This window comes from Camelus ferus, chromosome 1, assembly GCF_009834535.1.
Source record: "Camelus ferus isolate YT-003-E chromosome 1, BCGSAC_Cfer_1.0, whole genome shotgun sequence".
Taxonomy (NCBI): Eukaryota; Metazoa; Chordata; class Mammalia; order Artiodactyla; family Camelidae; genus Camelus; species Camelus ferus.
Genome location: NC_045696.1, coordinates 71,610,384 through 71,634,405, shown reverse-complemented (window position 1 = coordinate 71,634,405; position 24,022 = coordinate 71,610,384). Strand labels below are relative to the sequence as shown.

General features: G+C 44.3%; 1 protein-coding gene across 2 annotated transcripts in view; it reads right to left on the bottom strand.

Moving 5' to 3' along the window:
* Positions 1-18,809, bottom strand: part of KLHL6 (kelch like family member 6) — a 58,268-nt gene extending 39,459 nt beyond the window's left edge. Inside the window, exon 1 of one of the 2 annotated variants that reach the window (XM_006187588.3) lies at positions 18,474-18,809. In XM_006187588.3, coding sequence (XP_006187650.1) covers positions 18,474-18,766 — 293 coding nt within the window. In that variant the 5' untranslated portion in view covers positions 18,767-18,809. Of the gene's footprint in view, positions 1-1,879; positions 1,997-18,473 lie in introns of those variants that run through there. The other variant, XM_032483514.1, reaches the window with a different exon arrangement.
* Between the last annotated feature and the right edge of the window lie 5,213 nt (positions 18,810-24,022).

Sequence of the window (24,022 nt, the reverse complement as noted above, 5' to 3'; positions counted from 1 at the left end):
TTGAACCCTTTGTTTTAGCCAGTGAGAACTTCTTCCTCCTTCTGTCCTTCTTCCTGTCTCTGTTTTAATCAACAATAATCCTCCCACTCTTTTCTCTCCTCTTTTCTCTTCCCTCACATGGTCTGCTCCCCATCCCCTCACAAGAATATGATAGCACGACACAAAGAGCAAATGCGAATTCTGCAAAGTTAACAAATCCCAGCCTGAAACCAGAGAAGCAGTGATATCACTTAGGCAGATGACCTTCAGTCATAAACTGTCTTGGTCAGAGGCGCGCAGAGCCTTCTGCCGAACCGTGCACCTTGTGAAGCGATGAGATCGTGAAGCACGCACCTGCTGCCTCCTGATTCCATAGAGCCCTGCCATCACAGCAACCACACATTTTCTTTCCAGCTCAGCCTGTCTTCCTGGGAGGAGTTGGACAACCTCACTCCCTAAATTCCCCTTTGAGTCTCTAGAGCAGTGCTGCCCAATAGAAATATAATGCAAGCTATATGTGTAATTTAAAATTTTCTAGTAACCACAATTTTTAAAGTAAAAAATAGGAGATAAAATTAATTATATCTTTTATTTAACCCAATACATATAGAAATGCTATCCTTTCAACATGTAATAAATATTTTAGTATTAATGAGGTAATTTACATTCTTCATTTCATATTAAGTCTTAAAAATCCCCCATGTATATTTTATACTTAAAGCACATCTCAATCCAAACCAGCCATAATTCAAATGCTCAACAGCCACATGTGGCTGGTGGCCACTTGTACTAGGCAGCACAGCTCTAGGACATCAACCCTGAACTGTGCTGTCAGGTCACCCAGATCTGCAATCATCTCAGGGGGTAAAGTGAATGTCACCCACATGAATGTCATGTATATGAATACACGGGAAAGAGGACGTTTAGCAGGAGAGGGTGGGCAGGGATAATGGGGTCAAATGAAGCTTCATGTAACTAAGGCAACCTATCATTGGAGTCCTACCAAGGTGAAATTTAGGAAAGCTCCTTTATCTAGAATGTGACTTTAAGATTAGTGAAAGGTGAATTTTGTTGAATCTGTGTGATCTCAAACATTCTAATGAAAACTGGAAAAGTCTAGTGGAAAGATGTTTTAATATTAAATGAGATAGGTATATAAATTGTCTAATTCAATGCCTTGCACTTTGAGGGGCTCTTTTGAAGCCTATGTATTTTTTGTGTCCCATGTGACATGATTATTAGAACCTCTGAGGTCATCTGGACTCTTGATCAGGTTGTCATTGCTAGACACTGCTTCTGAATTCTCTCTTGGAATTAGTCACTGAATAACGTCCTGCCCTGGCTCAGCCAATACCTAACTGGGTAACTGGATCCTCCAGAAACCAACCCTCCATAGCCAGTGATATGTTAGGGGTCGGGGGGCAGTAGGATGAGGCGGAGGGAGGAAGCCAAGCAAGACAAAAGTCATACACGAAGTCACTTTGGCTTAATCCTGCAGGGGACCTCTGGAGAATACATTCCAGAGTCGTCCCAACAAGAGGCAAAGAAGCTGGGCTGTGATACCCTGGCACCTTCTTACAGTCTTAGTAATGGGGCCACCCGAGGAGTAGGTAAATTCTCAGGCCCTTCTGGCTTCTGATGTGTGTGGGAGTGTGTGTGCACTAGCAAAGGGATTCCAGGATCCTAGGGGAGGGCAGGAAGAAGAGCTGCAGTGCTGGCTGGAGGAAGGAGGAGGGGCTTTCATGTCTAGGCTCCGATGCTAACTCACTGTATAACTTTGGCCAAGTGAACAAACCTCAGTTTCCTCCTCTGTAAAGTGGTATAATAGTCCCTGCCCCTTGAGCTGCTGGGAAAATAAGACAACGTACACAAAGTTGTTGGCACAATACCCAGTACTTACGAAGGGAAGGGACTTCAGACCAGGTCAGAGGAATCTTGGCAGGCTGTGGGAGACACTTGGAATAGGCAAGGTGACCGCACTCCGGCTTGCAACACTTGACCTGCCAGCACTGGGCCCGGTCCAGTCATGTCCCTGCATGGCTGTCCACCCCTCATCCAGCGTGGAGTCAAGGCTAGGGCTGTACACAGACTGATCTAGATTCATTAGCATAGTGCCTGGCACACAGTAAGAGCTCAATAAATGTTCATGGGAAAGAGAGGAAAGAAGTGCTCTAAAGGCAATGCCCAAGGGGAGAGCACAGCTCAGTGGTAGGATGTGTGCTTAGCATGCACAAGGTCCTGGGTTCAATCCCCAGCACCTCCATTAAAATAAAAATTAAAAAATAGACTGTCCTTCCTCTGGGGCTTTTTTGTGTGTGTGTGTCCGGTTTGGGTCCCCAAATCCCAGCATTTCTCTGCTTTCCTCTGAGAGTTTTTCACTGATTTTCTGTCACTTAAATAAACTCTCCTGGGCCACAGCCACCGTGGCAAACACAGATAAGGTAAAACTAAGGAGAAAACTACCTGTTTCTCATAGACCAAACTCCTAGGCCTCCCGCAGCTCTCCAGGAGAGTCATGGAAACACTTCGGCAATGCTGGGACCCATGAAAGGTCCATAACTTGAGCAAAGTGGGTCACCCTTAGGTTCCCACTCCAATAACAGTAATCTCTCACATTTATGTTTATAGCATTCATAGGGCAAATGGCATTATCTCTTTTGAATACTACACCCATTTTATAGGTGATAAACTGAGGTAAAAATTTAAGTGAATTGCCTAAGACCCTACAGGTTGTTGGCAATAGAATGGGGACCAAAACCTAGGACTTTGGGCTCTTATTCTGGAGCTCAGCAGTGCACTAAAGTCAAGAAAGTCAGCAGGAGTTCAAGGCCATCTTCAGGGGGTCATCTGAGTGTCAGTACTGAGAGAACCAGAACACGGTTTGCTCCCTGAGTACACAGCTGGGTTAGTTGCTGACCATTTATCCCTTAGCTTACACAGGAGATAAATAAAATTTTTGTGTAATAAAAATGCTCCCTAGACAGACACTGACCAATTCTCATGAGATTCTTATAAAACAGAGGTAACTACAAAGATCCTCATTTTACAGTGAGAAACAGTCCCACAGCAGGGAATCTGTTGCCCAATACTTCAGCTGTGAGTCAGTGCCCACCCCAAAATAGAGCTGAGGCCAGTGAGCTCATCTCTCACAACTGCCATGAAAACAGCCACGGGCCCAAGAGTCTCCAGGAATGAAGTCCAGCCATGGCCCCGTCTTTCTGCCTGGGCCTCGCTCCCCTCCACGTTCTGTCGGCCTCACTTCACGTCATTCAGGTCTCCACTCGGACATTGCCTCCTCGGAGTGGCCCTCCCTGATGCTCACTCTAAAATAGTCGCGCCCTAACATCACCTCCTTTGTTTTTCTTCATAACCCTGTCACAGCCTGAAACATTACACATCTGTTGTTGACGAGTTAATAGTTGTCACCCCACTAGAACATGAGCTGAGTGAGGTCAGCAGCTGTAACGTGCTCAATGCTATGTCCCCAAGGCCAGAACAGTGCCTGGAACCTAACAGAGACTCAGTAAATACCTGGAGAGAAAAATAAATGAAAGGATGAATGAATGAACTTGTGCTTCTAGCCCCTGTGTGTTTGCTTTCGACAGGAATTGGCACCCCCAAGAATGATCAAACACCCTCATGAGCCCTGTGCCCCCCCAAGAGAACTCCCATCACACCCCTGAGGGCCTGGAGCTTGAAGAGGATGCACTCACCCTAGAACCTCCTGCCTACAGCATGGATGAGTTCTAGAGGCCCCTGCAGAGCCTAAATGTCATCCACTGGGAATTTTGAACTCAGCCCAACTTTGCTATGGCCCACTGCCTCCCCAGGCCTCCATACTTGCCTCTGAATCTCCTGCCTCCTGAACCTCTAACCCCAGTCACAGTCCTCTAAACAAATACCCACCTCCACCGCCCCCACTTTCTCACTCCTGTACCAGCTCCACCCATGCTGTCTCTCCTCTGTTCATCCTCTAACCCCTTCACCATCCCATTTATACCAGGAACTAACTCTTGGGCATCAGTGAGATATTCTGGGTTGAAATGGCTCTAACATTGGTTGCAAACTGAGTTAAATTCTACTTAAGAGTATGTATCAATATGTATACCAATTGGTTACAATTTTTTTTTAATTAGTAATCACATGCTGCTCAATGAACATTATATCGTTAAGAAGGGATTATTGGATATAAACCCTATGTGGTCAATCAAAGGGGTTTCTACTGCAAAGAAAGCAGAAAGTCAGCAGATGCAAGGGTGCCCTAGCATGGGATGACATCACTCTACAGTCCTCAGAGCCTCTAAGCTGAAGGCACCAAACCTTCCATCTACCATTTCCTAACCAAAGGAAGTACGTAGACATTTGGCTTAGCCCAGTTTCTGACCTCAAGCTGTCTCCTAAGCCCTTACCATGTAAACCCTGTCCCAACACATGAGTCCTGCCCATATCCCTGGCCTGCAGACACTCCAGCCTTGAGGCTGGTGGGTCTCAAAGAATATTCCATAGACAGCTGGCATCAGAATTCCTGAGGGGAGGGTCTAGCTCAAGTGGTAGAGTGTATGCTTAGCACAAGGTCCTGGGTTCAATCTCTAGTATCTCCTCTAAAAATAAATCAATAAATAAACCTAATTACCTCCTCCCCCCCCAAAACAATAAAATTGATATTAAAAAAAAAAGAAAGAAAAAAGAATGCAGAATCCTGAACCCCACCTACCCCAGACCTACTGAATCAAAATCTCTAGCAGTGAAGCTGGGAATATGAATTTTATTAGGTTCACTCAGCCCCCACCCATAATTCTTCTGCAAACCAAACTTAAGAACCAATGCCCTCAAGAGAGATCAACTCACTTTCCAGCTCCCCTTGGCTCACTCTGAGAAGGAGGAAATTGGACAAGGGCCCAGGTGAAGGAAATAACTGGCCATGATTCTGGGACAGACAGGCCCTTCAAAGTCTTCCCTCCCTGTAGCTTCTCCTTCTCATCTTCTAAGAGCCAGCCCTCCTAGAATTCCATGAGCAGAGGGCTGCCCCCCAAAATGTGAGGGAGGGAGCAGTGCTCCTCCTTCACTTCTCAACCTGGTGGAGGTTCAGTGGAAGCAGGCCTTGTCTGGGCCTCTCAAGCCTTTCTCTCCTTCAGCTGTTTAGACAGGCCCCTGCAGCTGATATTCAAGTAACACATCTCATTAGAGCTAGGAGCTCTAAAACAGGAGGTGGTGCCAAAGCCCTGTTGGTAACAAACAGTGTGCAACTTGTTCTCATCTGCTATGCACAGGTAAAACTCACACATCTGGAGGAGTGCCTTCAGAAAAGGATTTGGAAGTTCATGGCCATCTTTCTTTCCACACCAGAGACACGGCTAACAGCACTCCACTATCTCTTTCTGGAGCCTGGAGTCAGCTCCCTGAATCCCTACCTGCTGGCTGAGTCTTTGCTCCAAACTGACAGAGGAGCTGGAATTCCATAGCTGCCCCTATCTGACTCTAAACAGGTCTGAACACCAGACTTCAGAAGAACTGCCTCTGCCAAGCTCCTTCCCCCAGTTCACCACCCCTCAAGGATACTGCACATGCACCCTCTAGGAGACAAGATGCCAGCCACATCCTTATAGAATCAGACTCCCTTCCAGCCCTCCTGAACCATCGCTGAGGCCTCCTCATGCTATGGATGGCTTCAGCCCATCCAAATTTACGACAGAAGGAAGGAGCTTGTTCTGTGCTGCAAGGTTAGGCAGGATAAACATCAATCACAGCAAATGCTTGTGGCCAGAATTCAGCAACGATTCAGCCACAAAGAGAGAATGGGAAGTTCTTATTTTGCCTGCCCACCTTTATTCCGAATCCTTTAGGAGGAGTGCTCAGATTTCCCTTTGGAGAACTAGCCCTCCTCCGTTACCGGTCTCGGAGGTTTGGTTGGAACTAGTCCCACCTCGTAGACCAAGGTGAGCATGGTACATTATGTTTCCCAAGCCACAGTGACTGGGTCGCAGGTGGGCACAAGAAGAAGTCAATCCAATTGAAACCAATTCCAGAACTTTCTCTGGAATTATTAGGGAAGAGAAGTTTTCTTCCCCCCGGGGCTGCTGAGCTGGGAGAAATAAAATTTCAAAGCTGCTGGAGACCTTCTTGCTTCCATGCGTGAAGCCCTCCATGAGAGAGGAACCAACACAGAGGAAAGTGGAGACAAGAGACAGAGTGAAACTGAGTCCTGACGACATTATTTGAGCACCAGGATCCAACTAAGCTGGAAACCAATACCCCTGGACTTTTAAATTATGTGAGCAAACAAATTCCTTTTTTTTTTATATGCTTGAACCAGTTTGAACTGACTGTCTGCCATTTGCAATGCAGAGCCCTGACTGACACAATAGGACAAGAAAAATCCTGAATAACAAATGGGCCCAAATGCTAAAGAAGATTGTACTAAAAGTGTATAAAAGGTTGTAGAAAAAGAGATGCTAAAGTGCTCTCAACATTGCTATATAAGGCCCTTCGCAGTCTGATCTGTATACCCCCTTCCCCAGCCCATGACTCAGCTAGCAGTTTCCAACATGTGCCTCTGTTTACATCAACACCTTTGGACTCCAGACAGGCTTCTCCATGTACACTGTAGAGGGTCTGTTTTTAATGTCTTTTCCTCTATTAGATTCATAAGACTCTGAAAGGCAAGGGTTGGATTTTATTTCTCTTTCAATTCTTAGTATAATAGACACAATATTTTTTGGATGGGTGGACGGATACACAGAGAGATGGAAAGGAAATGGATTCACCTATTTTACCTTACAGTCTCCACAGCCATATTTCTCCTCTGACTGCCATGAGAATAAATAACAATGACCTACAAGACTGATTGACCTGGAGCAAAGTACGTGTGTGAAGATCTATATTAGCCAATGAGTCTACAAATTGGAACCCCAGGCCCACAATGTTTATCCTAAGCTCTCCTACCTGAGGTTTTACATTACAAAATGTGGTGGTCCTTCTTCACCTTAATTTTCCTTTACACATCTTATACCTCCTTGACCGAAGATGAAACCTGGTTTCCCGTAATGAAACACCATTTCCCTCACAACCCCTTCAACAATTCTCTGATTCTCACTTCCCTTGGGCTGGGAGCAGAGTCAGCATTTGTGCTCACTGCCCACCACCACATCCTGACTAGGCTGTTATCCTGGAGGCTCCTTATCACCCTCTTTTTCCAAACATTTTCCATCTCAGTTCCCCAGGACCCCATGCTGGTTTCTTTGTGGCCTCCATGTCATTAACCAGAAGTCAAGGGTCAGCCTCAGCTTAAAGGTTTTTTTGAGCATTCTCTGATTCTGACCACTTAGAAACATGTGAATTGGTCCCAATCTTCACTCCAAGGTGTTCAAATGGCTTTCCCAGTCCTAAAATTTATCCCCATTGTAACAGGGCAAAGATGATCATATATGTGCTTCAGCTACCACAGAGGAATCTAGACTGCCAGGCCTGATCCTTGGACTTTTATGATACAGAATCCAGAGGAAAAGGGGAGGAAGACAGGAGATCTTACAGCTGACGTGAGAGGTGAAGGAGGAGTTACTCAGGCTGGGCTGCCCAGACTTGGGGCTGACATCCAGCTGCACTCGCCAAACCTTGGGCCCTGATGTGGACAGTGACATCCCCAGGGCAAGAGGCACCTATTTCTAATTGGTCCTCCTAGACAGAAATTTTTAAAATTTATATGAAGGTGATGTGGTCCCTATCTGAGATGTGGATAAAAGAAAGGAATGGATTTTAATAGCAGTGGTGTGTGTCCCTCAAGGTGTTCAAAAAAGTAAGTTCAGAACTTGAGTTACTTTGAAATTACTTGTTCTGTTTCTGGGCTCTGCTCTACAGTGGGATGGCATAGGTGGGTGAAGGGTTGATAAAGTTACACTACCTTCTCTTTCTCTTTTCAGTCTTGAAGCTCAGTGTTGGCCTTTGGCAAAAGTGTGATTTGTCTTCCAGTTTAGTCTGCCTTCCAGTCCCCGGCCTTGGTTTCTTCTTCCCCTTCTCACCAGCCAGCGCCACTCCCTCCTTGGGGCTCTCTGTGGTCTGGCGACCCTGAGGTCCCTCAGAGAGGACTCAGATTGTCACTTGGGACTGTCTTCCTATTGCCTCAGCCTTAATTCATTTCCTCTACCTGTAATTTCTGCAATCACTGGAGATTCTCCCTAGATTATCGGGACCTCTGCACCACAGCCCAAAGGGTTATTTTAACAGAGATCTTGGTTCACTCTCCTCATTAAAAACTCTTCCCTGGCTTCCTACTGGCTATAAGATGCATTTCAGACTCTTCATCATAGCCCATCAAAACCTTTCATGGTCTACCTTGCCCATCTGTCTCTGCCTTATTAGACCATGCATATCCTTTACTCCAACCCTGGTCTTCTACCTGTGGTCCCATGCTTATGCTGCACAACACTTTCCGAGATGCGTTTTCTTTTGCCTGGAATTCTGCTCCCTTTCTCTCCATCTCTTGGTCCCTTCGGTCCAATGCCTAATCATCCTTTAAAACTCTGCTCAGATATCACCTCTTCCAGGAAGCCTTCTCTGACTGCTTTTTCTCCACTCTGACTTTGTCACCAGTGAAGCCCACTGGAGTGGGAAGTGGAGGAATGAGGAGGAATCTAGGTGATAAGATAAGGTCTAATCTCTTCTTTGGTGCTTAGTTTTACTTACCATTGGGGGCTGTGTGCAGAAGCCTTGCATCTGACTCTTGAAATTAGTGTTCCCAGTGCAGAACCGCTGCACCGGATGCCTCAGCTCGGTGGCCGAGTGACACTCGATTCAAGATGGCAGCAGTGGACCGTGTGCAGAGAGGCTGCGCCAGGCACTGAGATCTGGGGCACAAGCAGCACGCCTGCACGGACCGTGAGAACTCTGCCCCTCCCGCTGCGACCAGAGCTCTACGAAGCAGCCCCGCCCACAGCCTGCGGGGAGAGCACGGACTCTAGAGCCAGCCCACATCTCTCCATTCTTTAACCGAAGAGTAAAGCTTTCCTTTGCTTCTGAACCGAACTCCATCTCATTCTATGGATGTGACACCTGACAGGAAGATCTTTTTGGGGACTGACTCAGGAGGGTCGGTAACAATTTCATGCCCCTTCCATAAGCAGAGCCTCATCATAGCACTTATCACCCTGGACTGAAACATTGATTTATCCATCTCTTTCCTCTGATTGTGATTTCGAAGTCAAGGGGGAACCACAACTCATTCATCTTTGTATACTCATGCCTGGCATAGATTAGGCGCTTAAGAAATTTGTGTCAATCAAATGAATACATGAATGGAGAGATGGATGGAATTTCACTAAACCCACTCAACACCACAGAACTGAAAGCTTAATATTTTGTTCCTGAACCCTGCCCTGACATTTGTATCTTAGGAGAGGTTATATGATGCAGTGTTCCTCAATTAAAGGCCTACAAATCATCAGTGGTATATAAAGAAGTGTGGGAGGAGTGCAGGTTTTTCATCACAATTACTAAATTCTCTCCCCCTCCACCTCCAGGCTCATCTGTAAAGGAAACAGACATTGCCTGCTAAACCAACCTGCTACCCTGAGCTGTAAGGATCCTGCCAGTCATCTGAGAACTTTACTAAATTACCTAATCTCCCTTCTCTTTGTCTTGTTTCTTTCGTGTGCTGTGTCCACCAACCTCACCTTCTTGGAATTAATCATCAGGCATCTGCCCCTCCCCTAATTCCCCCAACACCAAAATGCCCTTAATATCCAGCACCCTGCAAGCCTGAGCTTACTCTTTATGATACATGATCACTTATGACACGTCAGCTCTTACTTGATCCTAGACTTGAATCATTATATGTAAACCTGCCGATGGTTGATTTTTATAGATCCTTAAGTGTCTCCTCAGAATAAGGCTATGTTGAAACTTTTGGTTTGATTGTGTTTTAAAGTCATAACAGTATCAGCACTCCTGCAATTATTGTGGCCTTGAAGCTTTCCACAAGTGTTACATGTATTGAAAGAATCCTTACAGCTGGCAAAAGACATGTAGGTTGGCTAAACGATATTCTTTCATAGCAAGGACGATTTATCTTTATACAGAAATGACCTCTCCAAAAGAACTTGAGGTGGCTTATACTGAAGCAGTAGAGTTATCATAGATACAAATAGTAACAACAAAAATAAGATAAGAACTAAGTAATTAAAGTAGGAGGAGAAAATACTACTGAAACCTAGGCTAAGAAAAGCTAGCGCACTGACTGAGCTTCCTGAAGTATAAGTTGGCTAATAAAAAAAGTAAGCCAGGATTTTTTATTCTTCTTTAATGGAAATTTATTTTTCCTTTTGTCCAGTGCCCTCCCCCTATTTCTGGAAAGTATTTTTCTCCCCAGTCAGGTCCCACTCAACTCATGTGGTTCAAGTAGGAGCTTTCATTTTTTACCGACCTCTCTCTCTCTCTCAATGTTTTTCTCACACACACACACATACTCACCTCTTAGTCCAACAGTGGACTCCTAAGTGAGGCTGGGCTGACCATTGTGTCCCACCTCCCAACAGTGATTGGTCTAGGACTGGATAATTGAATGGAGCTGGACCAATCAGTATTTCCTGGGAACTTTTCAAACTGAAGCTAGCCCCTCAGTTTCTCTCTGAAACAAAAGCTGGGAAAAGTGAGTCTCAGAGCTGCCAACAGGCAAATTCCCCATTGTGAGGCAGAAGTGCACCTGAGAAATCCCAACAGAGCAAGAGAGAAGCTGAGTGAGGGTGGGAAGAAATCTCCCTAACAGCATAAAAGGCTCTGGTTCCTCTTCCTCCTGGGCTCTGCTGCATCCCAGCCCTTCCTATACTTCGGTGCTTTGGTTATGTGGCCAAATACCTTCCTCTTTTGCCTAAACTGGTTTGACTTTGAGTTCCCATCCCTTGCAACCAAAAGAATGCTGACTAATATAAGAATGTTGAGCAATAGGGTGGATGGTGAGCTCCAAGGCAGTTTCACCAAAACCACAGATATTCAACATCTGGTCATCTCCACTCAGGGACTGTTTGGTGTTACCATATTAGAATCTATCTCTATAAAGGCATTTGCATGGAGAGACAGTTATACATCCATGTACTTGAGGGAGGGATAAAGCTTAGAACTTGTGATATAAATGATGAAAGTATTTCTGTTGTGATCTAGTTGAATGCTGCATGGAACACTATTCAAAAGTGGAGAATATTTTTTTTCTGTTCTTGATTGAAAGAAGATCCACACGCCCTAGACACTGGGGTGGAGATAACAGACGACATTTTATTGAAAATCCAAAGGATCTGATTGCACTTCCACTCTGGAGCAGCAACTGCTGCCCAGCATCTTCCAATCCTAAGAAAAGTCTGCAGGAGTCACTATGTGGGCATAGCACATCTGTGTCCAGATGATCACATGAGTGACCTGTTGAATCCACAAATTCTGAAGCATTTTGGGTTTTCTAACTGCTCCTTCCAATTTTTCCTGTGGTGACAAAGCTTTATCGTCCTTCCCTTTTCTAAAGTTGTGCAATAGCCTCCCGACTCTATGAGGACTTTCTGCTCTGACCAGGATGTCACTTAATCAGTGACAGAACCTGCAGAAGGAACATCAAGTTTTTATTCACGTCAAACATTTACAGGGTGTCTGCTGAATGCCAGCCTTTGCAGTGGTGCCAAGGGCCCTCTCATAGCCCATGCTTTCAGCCTTATTCCAGTCCACACATGATGGATGATGCTTGCATGCCACAGTCTCTCATACCCAGGGCTGCCCACAATCTGGAGGGAGAGGAGGAATAAAAGGGCAAGTAATTGTCCTCTTGGCCTTCTAGGATCTCAGGATCCTTGTCTCTGATGCATATGTGACAAGAGCCCTGGAATTCCCTGATACTTGCATAGTTTTCCTGTTACCTTAACCCCTATCCTGGTGCAGACCTGTCACATAGTAGCTGCATATAATGGACCTTTGTCATTTGGTTGCTAGGTGGCAAATCTTCCTCTGAGTGGGATGTAGTGTAGTGCAGAAGCCACGTCTGGATCCAGAAGTGCTCACTTTCCAACACACAGAGCTAATGCCCTACCATGTAACTTGGCCTGGACCAATCCCAGACAATGAATTGGGAGCTGGTGATGCAAACAAGCAGGGACCGAGGAGAACCTGTCCTGGTGGAGGCAGCACAAGCGGCAGCAGCCTCCAGTTTCCCGAGACCACAGACGCAGCAGTGCCGGGGCCACAGCTGTAGTAGCCTTGGCCTCCAGGATCCTGCAGCTGCAGGGGAGTCCTCCCCCAGGGGTTCTGGGTGGCTTTGGGCTGTGGTCCTGCCCACTGCCTGGCCTCCCTTGCACCTGTTCTCTGAGTTTGGCACTCCAGGCTTCTGGAGGATTCTGTGAGTTACTTATATAAATCCCATTCTCAAAAGAGGTGGTTGATTTCTATTCCTTGGGACAAAGAAATCTGGTTTGTTACCATGCATAAAATGTTTAGGCAGATAAATTCATAAACAAATCCATTTTGTTATGTGTATTTCATAAGAACTCACCAGGATAGGTAGACACAAACCATTAGCCTCACTATGTTGTTGGTATGGTACTGAGCCCCAGAGAGACCAAGCCAATGATTCCTCCAAGATTTACACAGCCAACAAGTGGCAGGGTCTGGACTCAAATCCCAGTACAGAACTTTAAGACAGTGTTCTTTCCACTATACCAATAGTTATTGGTTCCAGCCCCCAGTGAAGTCCCGTAGGTTCTTGAGGCCCTATATTTTCGAAGTATACTGTCTCTTCACCTCATACCCTGACCTACCTCCTGGGCTTCTAGTTAGCCCCTTGACCCACAACAGTACCCTAAAGCAAGCTGGGGCTTTGCTACCAACATCTGCCAGCTCAGCCCCCAGACACAAATTGGATTGAACATTCCTACTGTATCCTGCCTGTGCATGTGTGTGTATGCACACAGGGGCAATGATTTTTACATCTTCTCATCATTTTCAGCTTATGTAGACCACAGTAGTACACAATGGGGAGGAGGAGTCAATGGTCTTACACAGGAAATGTCCCAACAGCCATACTTCTGCCCAGTGGAGACCTCTGTTTTCAGTTTGGATCCCAACAGGGGAACCATTCTTCCCATCAAAGTGAACTCCCTGGAGGGTGAAATGGAGACAATGCTATCTACTTGTTGTTATTTAATTGTCAATATTGTGAGAATTAAATGAAATGAAAAAGAATCCAGCCAAGTTCCTGGCATGCGGTAAGTGCTCAAAAACTGTTAGCCTTTCCGTATTTTAGACTCTGAAAAATACTTGATACAAAGATGTTTATTACCACATCCTTTATAAAAACAAAATTTTGGAAGCGACCTATACCCACAATGAATGATTTGCATATTATGCATCTATTTAAAATGGTAGCTAAATAAATAATAGTCAAGAAAACCATGGAGCACTTTGAGGAAAAGATTATACTGAAAAAAGAGTGCAAAGCAAGATGCAAAATTATATGTAAACTATGTTTACAAAAGTAAACAAAAATACGCAGATGAAAAAAAGGTAGAAGAATAACACTAAAATGAAAATTAACTTTATTAGAAAGTTTCATAATTTCTTATCCCAAAATCTTGCAGCTAGATGTGTTTTGACATTCAGAATTGTTTGGCTGTTACCATACCTTGGATACTATACAGCACCTCCAGCACTCCACAATCCAACACCTCAGTACTTCAGCAGGGAATATATAGTTATCCTCAGGGAAATAAAAACTCTAAATAGCTGCCTCTCAGTTCAGGACAGGTATCTCCACCAGAGAGGTACAATTCCAATTGGATTTAGCCAGCAAATAAGTTTTGAAAAACTTTTCCATTTGCAGCACTTTGGGGATTTTGAAATTGCAGATAAGAGACTAGAGGCCTATAGTTCCTTAAATATTAACCACCACGCTGGTTCTGTGAAAAGGGCAATATTAAAAGTGTAAAACACAGGACCTGATGCTGGAAGTACAATCATCAGTTCATTTGAGTTCACTGGGAGTAATCAACCCACCGTGGCAGAACGACCTTCAACGCTTTTGCTGTTAGCCAGATTTTTAACCCAGACCCAGATGTCTGTAATTCATTCCTATTTTCCTTGGCACTTATTCTATCACTTGCTGGCTCCTTTCTAGACATCTTACATCATTACAGAAAAAACTGCAAAGGATTACAACATCTGAACAGGGCTTAAGAGTAGCCTCTTGGCCCCCTTTATGCCATCCAGTTAATATAGAATAATGATTAATAAGTTATGCCCACAGTACCCTTCCCATTCCTGCATTATGCTTGATTTCTATAGCTAGTGGTCAAAGTCTCCTTGTCATAGCCTCAGAGAGCCAGACCCAAAGACTGAGGTACTCAGGTACAAGGCAGGGGCCAAGTCCAGGCAGGGATTTCAGGCAACAGCAGCAACAAAGGAGCTTGTTGTTGACAACCTCAGCCTGGAAGTTTTTGTACTCATGTAGGAAGGGCCAGTCATCAGGTAGAACTGAGAGAAGACTGATGACCCCTCCCTACGTCGCAACTACCCCCTCCTTCTGCTCACCCTGGGAATCACAACAAGGTTGCCCTCACAGGTCAACATCATTTGTGGGGTGTGCCATCGTCGGCAGTGAGTTGCTCCCCCATAAATGGACAGAACTACTTGCCTAAGTGGAGATCATTTGGGAAGCAGGTTCATTACTCCGGATACACAACCCCTTCAAGTGACTTTGTTTTGGGGACCTGTCTAAATGCATAACACAGTGGCAGCTTTACTAGCAGTCTTATAAAAGATACTAGTAGTCTTATAATATTTCTGAAAACATTATTATGAATGTTAAATCTATGCTTCCCTTGATTTTTCTGTCCTGAGAATATTTGGACACCTTGACATTTGACTTTTTGACATGTAATGTATGCTATGCACTACTTTCTAAGTTTTATTCTCCCTCACCCTTTTCTCAGCCTCAACCCTATGTGTTTTCCCAGCTTCCTCATTCCGCTCCAGACTTTTAAATAGGCCCCCAAGGGGAACCACATTGTCTGAGTTACTAGTCCCTGTTTACAGCCACCATAATTACATATGCAGCTAGATGATAGCTGGGCAGCAGGTCCAGAGAACGTGTATAGGATAATGGAAGTGAGAAAAATATTGGGGTAAATGGAACTGCTACATTCTCTGATGCACCAGACCACATGAAAGATCATTGTGGAGAGGCTGTGAGCAAGAGATACCCCAGAAACTAAGCAAATGGAAAAAAGAGTGAATTATTAACTTCAGGAAAGACAAAAAAGTTTACAAGAAAGGAAATTGTATGTAATCATAATATACAATTTGGTTCAAGAAGAAACAATGTTTTCAGGGATATAATGTAAACTTTTAATACAAATATATCCAAAAATGTGAAAACATTGCATTGAGATTATAGAGAAAGGAAGGATAGGGTACGGGAGTTGGGTATAAGTGCCAAGTTCTTATCAGACATACTAGGAAATTAATAAATGATGACTAACACTGAGAAATGAAGAAAGAGCAGTGTAAGCATATTTTGTAAAAATATAAATATAATACCAGAAGAAACAGAAACAGCTAAATGTCAAAAATGGTGGGCTCCTGTGAACAAGTCTGAATGGTAGAGGAGGGAAAGAGGAATTTTTGGTTTTCATTACAAGCCTTTAAATACTACTTGACTCCTTGTTAACTATTTGTACATAGTGCTTTGATAAAAATAAATTTTGATTTTAAAAGATATACATGAAAATCTGAAAGGCTGTGAAGAGAGAGTTCACGGGAAAAGAACTGCAGACAACCCTTAAAATATGAAAAGGTGTTTAACCTTATTAAAAATAAGAGACATGCAAATTAAAACTAACTTGAGACACTATTTCCCATCTATCAGACAGGGAAAAACCCCAAAGTTAGATGCAAGGCTGTGAGGAGTACAAAATTACTGAACCTCTCTTCAAAAGAATCTGGCAATATACACTACAACTGTGTATGCATTTCTCTTTGACTCAGCAAACCCTCTTCTAGAAATGCACCCCCAGACAGTTCTGCATGCATATGAAATGACATTATTAGGCTAGTCACAATAAAATTGTTTATAACAGAAAAAAATTAGAAATAATCCAAATGTCTGTCAATAGAGGATTGATTAAATAATGGTTCAATCACTTAGTGGAAAATATTTATGATCTCAGTGAATAAAGGGGGGGAAAACCTGCATAATTTTACAACCAGCTTCCAGGTCCTCCAGAGAACCGAGGGCTGTGTTGGAAGCCTCTCAGACAGAGCAAACTCTCTGCCCTTCCGAAGTCTGAGCATAAGAGGAACTTGGTTCCCAACCCCTTTCAAAATCTTAGAAACAAAGCAAGATGGGTGGTGAGGTAATGTCAAACTTAATGTCAGTCCTAGATCCAAATCCCACTTGGCTGCTGTGTTAACTGAGACATTCGGGGGGTTGGTTCCTCATCTGGAAATGGGGAGACAGTTCCCCACTTCACAGGGTTGTGAGGATTAGTGGGACAGTGTCTGTGACATAGGTGGCACAGGCCTGACCCACAATAAGTGCTCAACAACAGAAGTTATTTTTAATAGTAGTACCGGAAAAAAGAATCCTGTCTCCAGGACTGTGTTCATTGTAAGAGGACAGTCATCTTGGAAATACCAAGATAAGAATCAAAAAAGCATAGAAGGAATTTCCCTCCAGCTTCTAGTTGCCCCACTGCTGCCTCCGAGGGCTGGCACACACTTTCCCTAGTATCCTCTGTCAGCAGGGCTGGAAGGACCTGAGCCCAAACACTTTCTGTTTAGGCTGAGAAACACCAGGGCCAGAGAAACCAGTGACGTATTCAAGAGCACACAGCCATCGGTCCTGTTTCAAAGCCAGGCAGAGCAACTAATGAAATTGCTAATCAGGCACACACTTTATGATAGCAGTTTTCTAGTGACTCAAAACAGAATGAACAAGACTGAGAGTAAGTGCTCAGGACATGAGCAAAGCTGACTTTCATTCATTTCTGAAAGGGGTTGTTATCAATGTGACAGCATACGATCAATACTGGTGGAGTAAGTAACATGTTTATCTATGTCAACCAATCATTATGGCTGTGCCTACACTTTATCTTTTATATACTTCTCGTGGGATGAAGCTTCCAAAGTAGGGGCAGTTTATATTTCAATAAAAGCAAAAATTTCTAAAATGTGCCCAATCCTTGCTCCAGCAATGACTAGATTTGTAATGTTGGGTTTCCATTTCCTCATCTTCAAAAGGGTATATCAGCCACCTTTATCCTGCTGTTGCAAAAATAAAATCAGATAACTGTCTGGTACGTAGCAGGCACTATTTCCTACAAACCCAGATGTCCCCTTGCCTCATCTACATACAGGACCTAATCAGTCCCACAACAACCTTCCGACCCTGCTCTTTGAACTCCAAAGATTTTCCCATAAGCATCTCCAAAAAAAACCCAAAAACCAAAACAAAAAAACCTGAAAAAATAAAATATCTTCCGTGATATTTACATAGGTAAGTAGTTTTAAATTTCCCCAGCCAGAATCAAGATTTAAGAAGAAACTTGTTAAGAATAATTACCAGAATATTTCTTTTTCAAGTGCCCCAAATACCTTCTGCATCCACATTTCCCTTGGGAACTGGTTCTCACTGGGTCTACATCAATCTGGAGAACTCTGGAGCCATCCAAACTCACTGGGTTCCAGACTCTCCCACATTCTTACTCCAAGCATTTGCTCAATAGACAGTTCTTAGCTGAACTAAGCAGAACAAGGTGAAGAATTTCAACAAAGATATATTGACCATCTACTAGATGCTAGGCACTGTGTGAGACCTTCTCCTCCCTCATGTTTAATTGTCACAACAATCCTGACAGATAATCATCATTGTCCCCATCTTACAGATGGCAAAACAGAAACTCAGAGCATTAAGTGACTCGTGTAACGTCCCAGGGTCAGGAAGGGGCAGAGTAGAGTGGAACCCAGATCTCTGGGTGTGTTGTTAACTAGTGGTCTCTCAATTCTAAAGCACCTTTGTAACTGCTTTCCCTTCCCACCCACTCCCTGTGCACAAACAGAAGTCCCTAATTTTCAGCAAGTCACTGGATAACTTTAGAAGAGTGGCCACATCCTTTTCTATACCTCTACTGGTGAACAAAGACAACATCATGTTTCCAAAACACTAGTCAGACAGAGGGGAAAAAATCCCCATGACTTCAGTAATTTTCCATCCTCTGGAACAAGGACACATACACAGAAGGTTCACCAGAATATAGAAACATTGCTTTTAAATGATGCCAATCTCTCTTTTAATATGACTTAAGTCCTAAAATCTAAGGTTTAATAGTTTCCTTTTTGTATCTTGAATAGACACGCAAATCTAAATAAATATACAAACTGTAAATGCAACAGCCAACTATTTAGATTGGGCTCTCACATCAATACAGATTTTCCTTACGTCTTGCACCCAATTTGCCTCTGGTCCTAGGTGTGCTGACCTGAAATAGTTGCTGGCCGCGGCAAGCACCACGCGGTGGCAGGAGAATTCCTGAATATCCACACACAAGATGACGTCTGTCAGAGCGTTTTCCACTCGGAGGGTCTCCAGGCCATTCTGCAGGATTAAGGAGAGTCCCGTGTCGTCAAATTTTACTTTATCCCCATTTAAGATTTCTACCAAGTCTCCCCTTTTCTTGGGGGGGTCATCTGTAGAAGGTACCAGGGGCTCTTCCAAACTCTTCTCCACCACGTCGCCCATGGTCCAGGTGCCCCTTTGTCCTGCCATCAGCATCCAGACTGAAGGAGCGCCCAAGTTTCAGGCAGGTCACATTGCAGAAGCTGAGCGGATTTCCTGTGCAGGGCCCTCCACTTATCACCAGCTGTCACACACACATAACAGGAAGTCTCGCACTTTCTCATCCTGTTACTACAAACGCCAGTAACTTCTATTCTTTTTCTTTCTGTAAATCATCACAAGGTTAGAAATTACTTAGAAGGGTGTGTAGGAAGGGGCTCCGGAGAAAAGGAGTGGCTTCTCAGAGTCTGCTAATATACTGTGTGGCTATTTTTGTCCACCTCCCCCCTCATATCCGTGAGCAGGAAGCCTCTGGTTCTGGTTATTACATTTATATTCCTGGTGCTTCTACAACCCAAGGTGTCAATGAGGAGATGGGCAGGGGATATTCTAAATCCTCCTCCTCCTTCCTGCCAGGAGTCTGAGACCCCATGATGAGCCCACGCCCAGTCCATTGGGAACTTTAGAAAACCCACTTAGCTAGGGTATCCCCCTTTCTATCTTTGTCTTCCTCCCTGCTGGGAAGAAGGAGGTGGGAAACAATGTCATGGCAAATAGTCTATTGTTTTAGATATGCCTCAGGGAGCAGAAAAGAAATGGTCTCCAGAAACTCCATTCCCCAGGGTCTTCTCTCTTAGAAGACCAATGAGGGTAGGTCGACACCAGACCTAGCAAGTCTCAAATTGGCCTGACCTTACCCAGCATCTATTGGTCATGCACCTAGTGGTGGATCATGAAGTAGTTTCATTACCTCTGCAGGCATCCATTAAAAAGCAATAACTATCTTTTATTAAGCTCCTGCTATACCCTAGCAAATTTACAGGAGTTAATGTCTTTTAATCCTTATAACAACCCAATGGCACTAGTATGACTGTCCTCATTTTATAGCTAAGGAAACTGAAACTCTGCTTAAGTGACTGGAAGGGCCCGGTTCTTGGCTATAAAGCCCCCGTTTCCTCCACCACCACCAGGCAACTGGAGCTGTAACACTGTGTCAGCCCTGGCTCCTTGTCTCCCATGGAGAGAACCATGGGGCTCACCCTCCATGGCTGCCCCAGTGCCTGGCACTTCCAAGTGGCCTCTGCTGTCTCACCTCTGCTCTCATTTACCTTCTAGCAGTGGGGAGTACTGCAGGTGTCCCTGATCAGCAGGAGCCCAATCCTTTCTCTGTCCTAATCAGTGGTGACTGAAGCCCTCTCCAGGAGTCACAGTTCTGTCTCAGCTCCTCTTTTCTTCTACCATGGATACTTACTCCTAAAATCAGGGCCTTTGAATTCCCACAACACTTCTTCATCCAGAGCTCTGTCCATGGAGATGCTTTTGCCTCAGTGACGGAATATCCCATAAAAAGTGGTTTAAACAATAGGGACCTCACATTATAAGAAGCCAGAGGTGTGTAGTCCCAGGTTGATCCAGAAGCTCAGTGATGTACTCAAGAACACAGGATTTTTCCATCTTTCATTCTATCACCTTCGGTGTAATAGAGATGTATCCTCATGGTCACATAATGGCTGCCACAATACCAAACACCATGTCATCATAGAACCCCAGTCCAAAATCAGGAAGAAAAAGGGCAGGCTTCTTATCTTCCATCTCTCTCTTCTTACCGGACAGAAAATTATTTCCTGAAACCCCGCTCAGACTTCTCCTAGGCCACTTGGCTACCTCAAACCAAACACCAGGGAATATAAATTGCCTAGTGTGACTGGCTTGCACCAAATACAATTCATCCACTGGGATTAGTCCTCTTCCCCCAAGATCAAGGAAGAGCCATCTGAAAGCTGAACAAAATTAGGGCCTGTTAACACAGAAGAGGGGGACAGGCTGGTGAGCAGTTAGCCTCCTGTGCCTGCCACAAGGACATACACAACCCAAACTCTTCCTGCAGCCTTGGCTGGGAGGAGCTCAGAACTTCACCTCCATGACTCTAACCACCTTCTCTAGAGCTGAGGACAACACATGACTGACCCTTCTCATGGCATTTTGTCCTTCAGAACCTATCAAATTATAAAACACATTGGCTATATCCAACTCCACCCCAACCACCCCAACTAAAACAAAATTAAGAATAAAACTCGATTCTTCATTCATGACAGATCCTGTTCACTATTCCATTATTGTTTCTCATGTACCTTCCAAGCCCACCCACCCCATTCCCCAACATAAACAGATAACTGTTACCTTCCCTCTAACCCCCCATTTTCCTAGTAAGCAAGCACACCCATTGTTGTACCATGGGTGTGATAATATCTATGATTAGATTTTAGTGCAAAGGCAAAAACAAAATCAGTTTGGCGTCTACATCAATCTGGATATGCTCTGAGATTCAGCACGAACTGGTAAATATTCCTTACAGCTACAAGCAAAATAATTGTTATGTGGAAGCTTTATTTTCCTACTAGGCAACAAAATGTACAAACCATTGGCAAAAGCTTTACTACTGAGAAAACAATCTGATTATATCTTACTAGGCTCCCTGACTTTACAATGCTTGTAAGGAATAGATTCTGTCCCCAAACAAATGGGCAGCTGCACTTAAGGAAAATCTCTATTCCTAAGGCCACGTATTGCCCCTTCTGACTCCAGTCAGCTCTCTTCTCTAACACAAATTATAGTGAAAGAAACAAGTCTTAAGTCAGCTACAGAGGAAGAGCCACCGTTCCCTCTTGTTAACTTATTGCTACTAGAACTACCACCAATGCATATACTGAGCATCAGCTATGTTCCTGAAACTGTGAGCGGCACTATGTGAATTCTCACGCACTTCATCTTCCCACTGATCCAGTGAAGTACTTTGCTCTCCACTTTAGAGACATGAAAACAGAAAAGATCACATAATTGCAGCACAGTATATCAGTGTCACACCTATACGCCCTCAGCCCATCCTAGAGGTCACCTACAGACAATTCCCATACACCCAAAGCAGCACTCTGCCTGACAGCATTCCCAGCTGCAAGAGGATGCCAGCTCACCAGAACCACTGTCAGGGTGGTAAGATTCTTGTTATGGAAGTAAGGATGTTTACTGAAGACTTCGGAATTACAAAGCAATAAGAAGAGTTCAGGATGCCATTTCTCAGAAAGACTTAGTGTTGGGGTTTTTTTTAACAAATAATACTAGCCATCTTCAATGGCACCACCTCCATGAAGCTTTCCCTCATCCCCTCAGCTGTATATTCTCTCTCACTTCCCTATATTTTTATGTCTTCTAAGACATGATTAAATATTTCTTGAGGATATGGATCTGAGATTGTTTTCTAGATCATACAATCTTTGAGAGAAGGGATTTGTCTCCCATTTGTAGGGTGACAGTCTATCCTATTTTGCTGTACTGAGGAGTTTCCCAGGATACCAGACTTTCTGGGTTAAAACTGGAACAGTCCTGGAAAAACTCAGACAATTTAGTCACCCTATCTTTATGCCCCCCAGCATGCCAAACACCTTGCCTATCATAGGCATTTGATAACATTTTCCCAATCAATGTTGGAAAAGAGAAATTAGTAACGTTTTTCTTTGATTGGCAGTGAAGGTAGGTCCTGTCTCCCTTCATTCATTCCTGCCCCATTCTTTCACGCCTACATTTCTGTTTCTTAGATATTTATCTAGCATCCTCTGAGCTAGACTCTGGATGTATTGAGACCTCTGAACAGGTCACAGGTGGTTTCTGCCCTCTCAGTATTGGAAAATAATCACCCATGAATATTTTCATGTGACTGTATGGTCTGGGCTTTCTGAGCAAAGAGCACTGGCACACTTAGCTAAAGGGAACTGAATTAAAAACATGCCTCAAGAGTTAGAGACAGTGCATTGCTCCAGGGAGATTTAGGTACTTGCTTCCTCCTGAAGCCATTTGCTTATACTGCATGGTAGTAAAGGAGAAGTGCAGACTGTCCACTCCTCTCCCCAGAGGGGATTGGTTTACATTCCAGAATAATAATCAGTGCCTCTCTCTCTCTCTCTCCCTCTCTCTGCAGGAGAGAATGGGCCAATGTGCCAGCTGCCCTATATGAGCTCTTAGTCTCATAACTTTGGGGTTACTCTCCTGTGGTGCAACCCCCATTGCACTCTCAGGGTAACAGCAGGCTCTCACTGCATTACCCATAGGGATTGATTGGGATGCAGGAAACTAGTAAGAAGATGGTCTGTAATAAATTATCTTTTCTCTGATTCAGATAATTTGTGTTTCCTCTCAGAAAAAAAGATTTAAATATATATATATACACACATATCTAACATGCAGTTCATTTTAACCTAATTTCTCCAGGGCGAGGAGCAAGAGCTGTAGGAGGGTGGAATAGCAGAGAGAACAAAGTAAGATTTGCTTCAGGGTCTTGGACCCCGTACTTTCCTCTCTGCCTGCAAAATGCCTACTCATCCTTCATGATAAATGTGCCTCCTGCCTCCATATAGCGTCCTCAACACACCTCACTTATTATAGACCCTGCCTGGGTACACGCTGCACCACCAATGCGGCTGTGGATGTGCTAGGTTCGTTATCTGACCACTCAACTGTCTCCCCCAGGAAGCCGTGAGCTCAGCGAGGGCAGGGGCTATGCCCCCATCTTAAACCCCAGAGCCTGGCACAAGCCTGATTACATAGGATTCAATCAAGAAATACAGGGATGGTAGATGGATTTCACGGTTGGATGAAAGAAAAAATCAAAACCGTGAGAAGGTGAGGAAACCTGTTGCTGGCATCAGGGGAGGGGCTCTGCCTCGGTGGCCAGTAACTCTCGTATGAGGAGGTTCTGAGTGGCTGAGGTCATGTGTGAACTGATTGGGAGGACATTTACAAGGAGAACTTACAGGAAAGAAAAGGGTTAGGGCAAAGGCTTTCCAAGGGAAAGAAACAGCATATGTACAAAGAGGTGTAAAAGACACAGCGTATTTGGAGTACTCAAACCATTAGGTACAACAAGGGAATAAGGTGTGTGAGTGGGAGGAGGTTGAAAAGGGGGTACCACAGTAAGAGACCAGGCCAGTGAGAGGATTTGGCTCCATTCCCACCGGTAATGATGCTGAAACTGGAGCATGCTTCAGCATGACCTGGGCCCCAGACTTTCTGCTTTGGTGGGTCTGGGGTGGGGCCTGAGAATTTGCATTTCTAACAAGTTCCCATGTGATACTGATGCTGTGGTCCCAGATCATTCTTTGAGAATCTGTTATATACGAATGTTACATATGAACTGTTATATACGAATGTCAGAGGCTCTGGCAAAGTTTAATGAAGAGAAGGAGAAGGACTCTCATACGG